Source organism: Octopus bimaculoides, chromosome 7, assembly GCF_001194135.2.
Source record: "Octopus bimaculoides isolate UCB-OBI-ISO-001 chromosome 7, ASM119413v2, whole genome shotgun sequence".
NCBI classification, from domain to species: Eukaryota; Metazoa; Mollusca; class Cephalopoda; order Octopoda; family Octopodidae; genus Octopus; species Octopus bimaculoides.
The window spans coordinates 73,823,726-73,833,143 of NC_068987.1; the positions used below are offsets into that span (position 1 = coordinate 73,823,726).

General features: G+C 37.6%; 1 protein-coding gene across 2 annotated transcripts in view; it reads left to right on the top strand.

The window, feature by feature from the left end:
* The window catches only part of LOC106867909 (ionotropic receptor 25a), a 146,218-nt gene that overhangs the window by 118,246 nt on the left and 18,554 nt on the right, over positions 1-9,418 (top strand). For both annotated transcript variants that reach the window (XM_052969756.1, XM_052969755.1), the window contains exons 7-10: positions 2,933-3,103; positions 4,639-4,746; positions 5,409-5,510; positions 7,165-7,344. In XM_052969756.1, the coding sequence (XP_052825716.1) occupies positions 2,933-3,103; positions 4,639-4,746; positions 5,409-5,510; positions 7,165-7,344 (561 nt within the window). The remainder of the gene's footprint in view (positions 1-2,932; positions 3,104-4,638; positions 4,747-5,408; positions 5,511-7,164; positions 7,345-9,418) is intronic.

Genomic DNA, 9,418 nt, shown 5'->3' on the forward strand with positions numbered 1-9,418 from the left:
GCTGAATCGAGGAAAGGAAGCTTACGGAATTTTTTTTAATGCGTTATCTCTAAATCGAACGATTTCGGGATTAATCTATACTGATGAACGAAAACTAGATCTCATTCTAGTAATCGCGAAATCGGCCGATACATAGTTGAGTTATTTAAAAGAAAGTTGGTTTCTTCTGTTGGTTGCTCGCATTCGGTACTAAAATGTGTTATATATATATATATATATATATAACACTTACAAGGGCTCAAATGATTTTAACTTACACTTCGAAATCTTTACTGAAGACTAAGTCCGTGGGCTAAGGGGCGTCCGTAAAAGGAATCCAGGTGAGCAGATATAGAGATAATGATGCAAATAAAAAAATAAAGCCGTCTGGGTTAGATACATAAAACATACATACATATATACATATAAATAGAGAGAACCAAGAATGAAAATATTCAAACGATGAATATTCATGTACAAATATACAGATATTTATATATTAACAGAGGAGAATGTGTAGTAGTACAGGTCTGACAGCTGTTTCTGGGGGGCTCGGAATTACGTAATAATGTTGGTAGATGTAGTTTTCAAAACATCAAGAATATGCAATCTGCTGTGGATGTATATAAACATTTCGGTAAATCCGGCTTCCGTCATTAGGCTGAAGAGATTGGTAGGTATTGGGTTATTCCATAAATAAGGCAGTTTTTTTTATACTTCTTTTATTTTTCAAAATTAGGTAAACAAATTTCTTTATTAATCTAAAATATACTCGCCTTCATTTTCTACAATGCTCTTCCAATTATGTAGTAGACTTGCAAGGCCCTTATTCCAAAATTCATTGTCAGTGACGAAAAATACTCCTCCAGTACTGTTCTGACCTCGTTTACAGAATTCATATTTTTTCCGTCCAAAAGATTTTGAAGACTGCGGAAAAAATGATAATCAGATGGGGCGATGTCCGGCGAATATGGTGGGAGGGGCATCGTTTCCCATTCAAACTGCTCCAGTCTTTGGAATGTCATCCTTGCTGTATGTGACTGATCATTATCCTGTTGGAAGTACACATTTCGTCTTGAAACATAACATGGTCGGTTTTCTTCTAGCGCTGGTGTCGATGAATGGTTGAATGACCAAATTCAAGTTTCTTTGCTAGTTTCCCAATAGTTACGATGGGATTTCGTTCCGCTAGGGTTTGCAGGACGTCCTCGTCGAGCCCTACAAATCTTCCAGGACGAGGTTCTTCTTCTAGGCTGTAGTTACCGGCTCGGAATATCTAGAACCGCCGTTGACACTAGCTTACGCTTATTGTCCGATCCCCATATACAGCATTAATATTCCTCGCATTTTCCGTTGCGTTCTTGCCTTTATTGAACTCATAAAGCAAAATATGCCAAATATGCTCCTTTGTCACTTCCGTTATAGCTTTGAAAAAATAACTATTATAATCGAACTCCAGTCTTCAAAACTTGCACTAAGAATAAGGACAAGGTACAATCATTGCCTGCTTTTAAAGCAAGTTGATGCAGGTAGTTTATCCTGTCCCATTCGACTTTTAGTTCATGCAATTGAAAAAAACCGCATTATATATGGGATGACCCAATAACATTTCAAATCAGATTGGAGGGAAATTTAACGGTAGAATGGGTGCAGAGGAAGGCCAATAGAAGTAAGTGGAGGGAGGAAGTAGGCAGCTCAAGGGGAGTGTTGAAGTAAGGAAGGGCAAGAAGAGATAGGAGAGTCAGAGCAAGAAGAGGGAAGGGTAAGTGACCAGGGTATTGAGAGAAGTAGAAGTGGTGAGTCGGGAGATGAATGGGAAGAGGTACGATGAGTATTATTGTGAGGGGTGGTCGTTGTTTGGTTTGACAACAAATGTTATAAGTTGGCGATAGTTGGGGCTATGAAACTGAGAGAGGGGAATTGATACAATGAGAGAGTGGAGAAGTGAATATTAAATTGGAGGGTGGCGAAGGGAGAATTCAAAGAATGAAGATGGGTTGACGACGGAAGAAGAATACAGCAGTAGGTAGAAAATATGAGTCAATAGAGCGTGGGGTGGACAGAGAGGGAGAAAGGGAGGGATAGGTTGGTAGCAAGAGCAAAGTAGTACTAAGTTGTTCTGGTTGAAAATGTTCGGAGTAAATGGGGAAGGAATTCGAAGTTTGAGGATGGGGTGACGGTGAAGGAGGATATGGTGGGTGAGAGGAATGTGCAATAGACAGTAGCCCTTACATACATACATACATACATACATACATACATACATACATACATACGTACATACATACATACATACATACATACATACATATGTAAATATGATATTCATTCATCAGTTTGTATCAGCCAAATCAAAGTGGAGTGCTCAATAGATGCTGTAGAGTATATGGTTTTATTTTTTTTATTGAATCTGAGATTTTGTTTTGCGATTCAAGTTTTTTTCTCCTTGCTAATTTTTTCTTTCAGAAGAATATAAACGAGAAACGTAAATGACTTTTCATTCTATTTCTTCCGATTTCCACATATATTTTCTCCTCGACTTACGATCTATATAACTTACGACTATCCGCACTTACGACCACATGCACTCACGACCACAAAATAAATAAACAATAAATAAACAATAAATATATAAATAATGGGATAAATAATGGGACGGTAATCGGACGTTGGGTAGCTGCGCGTACTATAAATATGGCAGCATTTGGCAACGCAGGCCTCCTTCAGACCTAGGCATCCACTGCCTTCTACTGTGTCTCAGTCGCTTTCAAGCATCAGCTGCGTTTGAATGAAAATAGTGCTGAAAAATATAAATTCGACATACGACCAACCAAATCGACTTAAGAACTCTCAGGTGGAACGGAACTCGGTCGTAAGTCGAGGAGAAGGTGTATATTGTTTAAATTTTGAAACGGATATTACATTCATTTTATTGTTTCTCTTTCGTTTCCAGCTGTACGAAACCTACCTAGCGGATAGTGTGACATTGATAGACACGGTAATAGAAGAACTGTCTCTGGACGCTAGTGCACAACAGAAACCATGGAACATTTGCTGTCCGCTTAGTGGCTGCACCATGCATGATATAACACCATCCGTTCAATTCATGGAAAAAGCAGTAGATGTGAGTACACCCTTCCCTTTGTTTTACACATATGTTGCTTCATGATAATATGGAACGTCTGGTGATGGTGAAGAGTATAATAATGTTGGAGTAGTAAGGTTTGGATGGTGATGGTCGTATTATTAGCATGGTTGTTGTTGTTGTCGTTGTTGTTGCTGTCGTTGTATGCCAATTACAACTAGGGTTGTTCTGGAGAAACAGGAGTTGTTTATGTTACAGCACTAGACAAGATTGCTTTAAGAAGCCCAGAAGGGATTATCTTTCCTCATCGAGCGAGATAATCTTGCGCCAGCTCCTACACCATTATGTTATATTACGCAGTTAGAAAAGTAATCAGAAGAAAGACGAGTTAATATTTGTAGACTTGCAACATAGTCCATTTTGCCTGAAGAAGCTCAGAGGGGTCTCGACTACTCTCATCTAAGTAGATTATCTCCCGTCAGATGCCAAAATGCTATTTCAGACATGAAACTTTTACGTAACCTCGAGATTTTTATGTAGTTCTTAATGTCTTGCATCGTTGTGGCCACTAACAGAAATCATCATCATTGTCGTCGTTGTCATCACCATCACCATCATCATCATCATCATCATCATCATCATCATCATCATCATCATCATCATCATCATCATCATCATCATCATCATCGTTGTTGTTGTTGTTATTATTATTGAGTGAGAGAGCAGTGCATGCCATCAAAGTGACACAGGGGAACAAATATACGAAGTCCAGTATACCCATTATGACTACCCCTTTGATAAGGGCACATCAAGCACATGCATCATAACCATATGTGCGCGACATGGTGACCTCATATCAAGATAGACAGTGCATGACCTTGCAGGTGAGGCCTAGTTGGCATTTTCTTCAGATCGAGTAGCCCCCCTCCCACTCAAACGGTCCCTGAATAAGGGTTGTTTAAGGATGTTGAACGCAACACCCATGTTTCCAAAGGCGAATTATCCAAACCCCAAATAATTCCTCTCAACACATGGCTATGATGCTCTCCCACTACTACTACTCATGATCAGAGATGCACATATCGTCAGCCACCAAGGGACATGCTCAACTGGTTAGGGTCAGGCAACTGACAAGCAAATCTGTGGTATTGAGCAGAATATTTGCTGTAGCCCATCTTTTATACCAAGACAAAACAATGTACATGATAACACTTCCAATCAGTTGAGATCAGAAACCATGAGAGCCACTGCCTGGTATTGCATCAGGGAAGTGGTACTACATCAGCGCATGATACTGCATCATGGGTATTATTATTATTATTATTATTATTATTATTATTATTATTATTATTATTAGTAGTAGTAGTAGTAGTAGTAGTAGTAGTAGTAGTAGTAGTAGTAGTAGACAAAAAAATTGCTGTTGTTGTAGTGGTGGCGGCGGTAGTGGCTGTGAATGTAATTGTTAGATGGTGTTTGCAGCATAAGTGCCAATTATCATTTCTTTGTGACATGAGTGATATGAGCGGTGGAGTAACTAATGACATAACCAAAATAATTACTCTTCTATAATACAGACACAGTTTTATGGATGTAGCGGACCATTCTCATTTGATTCCAAGACTGGACATCGCCAGGTGACATTTGGCTTGTATCATCTAAAGAGCTCTGAGATTGCTGAACAGGTGAGACAAAATGGCGATTTCATATGATTTGGTTTAATTTGAATATAGAAACGTTTAATGGCTAGAGATTGTGTTGATGATAAGTGGGTAGACACAGTGTGTGGATGTTGACTGGTTAGATAGTTGCAGGATGTTAACGTTGACTGAACACAACCCCCCGCCCTCATATATATATATGATTTTAAATTCTCAATCGCAGAATAATGCTATATTATAAGCATTATTCTGCGATTGAGAATTTAAAATCACTTTAACTTTCTAAGACATCTCAACGCTTCTAAAAGCAAACTTCGTTTGTTTATTTACGTTTGTCGTAATTTGAATTTAATACACACACACACACACACACACACACACACACACACACACACACACACATATATATATATATATATATATGCAAACATACATATATACTCACAAGTTAGGTTAGTTGAAATATGTGACATACATTTCAACTAACCTAAATTGTGATTATACGTAAACACTGCTTAACGCATTTACTCCGATATACATATATACATATATTATACGTATATGTATCATATATGTGTGTGAAAAATGCACACACACACACACACACACACACATTCATATATGCCTTTTTTCAAATACATCATTTACATGTCTCAAGTTCGTTTTTGTTATCTTGTTGTTTTCAGTTTGGCTATTGGAATCGAACTTCCGGTTTGGTTCTGTTTAATCCGAACGAGACCCACCGCAACAATTGGCGTTTTAAAAAATTGCGAGCTATAACAATAATTGTAAGTGAATATAATAACTACCTGCATACCTTATCTTAACACTATTTCTCTACTATAATAACACCATTTCTACTCTAATTTTTCAATAACATTATTTCCCTACAATAAAAATTACTCATCTGTAACACTACCACTGCACTATACACATTAACACCTTTATTGCACTGCAAATTCCGCCAAGGTCGACTTTGCCTTTCATCCTTTCGGGGTCGATAAATTAAGTACCAGTGAAATTCTGGAGTGGATGTAATCGGCTAGCTCCCTCTTCCACCAACACTTCGAGCCATATGCCTTTAATAGAAAGGATTATTTACACTGCAATAACACGTATACCCTCGATTACATAAATTTGCAGACGAAGACCGATAGATATAAAATTGGTACGTTACACCTTTCATGCGTCTTTAGTTTCATTAAACATTGAATTTTGACTCCAAGCAATTTTTTCAGCATTTCTAAATTGGATGTATTTGAGAGCATTTGTCGGAAGATTAAGTACATAAATTTAGCATTAGTTGGATCAGTTCAACTTTCTGAGACATTAAATGCAGACACAAATATTTTAAAATTCTGAAGTACTCTAGTCAAGCCAGATTTTCTTGCATTTGCGTTTATATTTTGCCTTATATCTTTAAAACCGGAAATGTCCTAATATTGGTTTCAAATTTTGGCACAAAGCCAGCAAGTTCGTGGGAGAACCTAAGTCGATTACATCGACCCCAGTTCTCAACTGGAACTTATTTTATCGACCCCGCAAGGATGAAAGGCAAAGTCGGCCCCGGCAACATTTGAACACAGAACGTAAAGTCGGACGAAATACTGCTAAGCATTTTGCTCGGCGTGCTTACAATTCTGTCAGATCGCCGTCTTGGAAGAGTCCTAATATTAAAACTCATGTTTTACTGACAGATTTTACTGTGCGCTTACAAAATAATATAGAGTTTGGTACAGGGATTTTCAAATGAAATTTTCCCACTTTTAATTAAATTCGAATCCTCGCAAAAATTTATTGAATTAAGGTGTAAGTATAGGTTTATTTGTTTATTCATTTTAGTGAACTGATTATTTGTTCTGGTTTGAAAGTCTAAATATCTCTTCATTTGGAAAACTTGATTTTTCTTTTGTCTATGTCAACGCAATCTGTGCTATTATAACACCAATATAAGTTCCAAATTTCGGCCCAAATCCAGCAATTTCGGGGGAGGGATAAGTCAATTACATCAACTCCAGTGTTCAACTGGTACTTATTTTATCGATCAAGAAAGGATGAAAGGCAAGGTCGACCTCGGCGAAATTTCAACTCAGAACATAAAGATGGACGAAATACCGCCAAGCATTTCGCCCGGCGTGCTAACGATTCTGCCAGCTCGCTGCCTTGATAATAAAACCTATATTGCAAAACGATTAGAGTATTGAGGTTCTGTAAAAATATGAATCATTGCATCAGTATAACAACTTCATTTCAAGTGTTAATGTTGTTGGTGATGATGGTAGAGCTCTATTTAAACGACTACACATTCCTGCTCCTTGTACACGCATAATAATAAAAAATATCTTGAATATCTATCGTAGTAAAAAAGTTATTACCGTTTCTTTTTATTGCTGTCTCTATTTTTATTGTACTTTTCTATTGCTACTGTCTCTCGTATTGCAGGAACCCCCGTTTGTGGAACTACACAATGGTACCTTCTCAGGCTATACAATCGATGTGTTTGAGAAAGTGGCCAATATGACCCATTTCGAATACACCATCAGTGAATGTGTTGACAAGAACTACGGCACACTGTTCAAAAACTCTACTTGGGGTGGTTGTATCGGACAAATGCTACGTGGGGTCAGATATAACATTTATTTATTTATCTGTCTCTGCTGTTTTCTTTGTTGTTTATTGTTTGTATGCTTTATGGAGCGGTTAATAAGTGTTGAAACGGTCGATACTGCTCATATCCTCCTTATATTTCTGTCATTATGTTACACGCACACATACATACGCAAACACACACACACACACACACACACACACACACACACACACACACACACACACACACACACACATATATATATATATGTTTTATTCTTAACTCGTTTCAGTCATTGGACTACGGCCAAGCTGGATCATTACCCTGAAGAGCTTTGTCAAACAAGTCGTCACTAGTACTTAATTTTTTAAGACTGGTATCTATTCTATCTGTTTCATTTGCCGAACCGCTAAGTTACAAACTAACAAATTAACAAGCCCTTGGTCGGTCCGGTGTCATAGTAGAAGACAATTGCCTAAGGGGCCATTCAATGAGACACAACCTGAAATCATGTGGTTATGTGATCTGGAAGCAAACGTTTTACCACACACCCACGTCACACCTGTACACACACACACACACACACACACACACACACACACACACACACACACACACACACACACACACACACAAATGTGCCCAGAGTATTTGTGCAACGTTTTAGTCATTCTGCTAACTCACCAATCTATTCTACTATTTTCAGCATATGAAAGTAATTTCAGACTTCGGCATTAAGACACACATCTGGGGAAGTGATGCAGTCGATTTCATTCCTCCAAGACTTTAGTGGTTCTTTATTTTATCGGATGAAAGGTTTAAGGTGAAAGCGACATTGGCAGTAAAATTTGAACTTAGATCATAAAAGGTCGTAGCTAAATACTATGGAACATTTTGATCCGTTCTCTACCACCTCTGTCATCTGCACTACCATTAAACACAACAAAACATATACATGTTAGCAAGGAAGTCTCAAGTTTATTACTCAACCAGTTAGAAATAGCAGCTACATCGCCCTTATGTCACAATCTACTGTCATGTTAAATAATGTGATCCTGGGTTATCTGCACATAGGAAAAATACGGGATGGCCATAATTGGAACGCCTTTGATTAGTCAAGATTTTGCCTTCGTTTAATCAAGATTTATCGTGAACTAAACAACAACACTAATAAAAGCTTAAATCTATTTTTTAAAATATGCAATTACGATATAAAATTAGTATAGTAACATATACGAGAGATATCAACTGGCATTTTGATTATAAGGTTTATACAGCAGTAGTTAAAAACACAGCTGTGTTTCATATCTCTTTATTGATATCATCTGGTTAACTGGGTCACACTTTATATCGCTATTTCTCTTTTTTTCTCTCTCTCTCTTTTCTTTGTTTCTTCCTCTCTCTCACTCTCACTTCCCCCCCCCCACACACACACACGTACGCGCGCACACAAACATACACACGCTATCTGTCTCTCACTTTCACACACGCCTACTTATATCGTTATATATACATACGCGCATTTACATACAAGACATATACTAAACATACAGGCATGCATACACTGAGTTACATTCGCATACACATGCATAGATATGTATATATTCAGACAGACCATATACACACGCATTACATATAGATGCTAGTATACTATATACGACACTCTAAGATAAATTTAGTAGGTGTACACATGTTCACAGTCGAACATATAAACACACATATTAGCTCACATCACACATATATAAACACATAAAACGATATACATATACACATTTATATGCTACCACGGATATATTCACACATCCACGTCTACACGTAAACACACATATGCACAGATACAAATGTATACATCAGCAGATACATATTCAGGCATATGGATATGCACACAGATACACACAATTAGTTACATACGGACTTTTTCTTTGGAAGCCTAGTACTTATTCTATCAGTCTCTTATACCGAACCGCTAAGTTACGGGGACGTATACACACCAGCATCGGTTATCAAGCGATGTTGGTGGGGGATGAACACAGACACACAAACACATACACACACATACATACATACATACATACATATATATATATGTATATATATATATATATA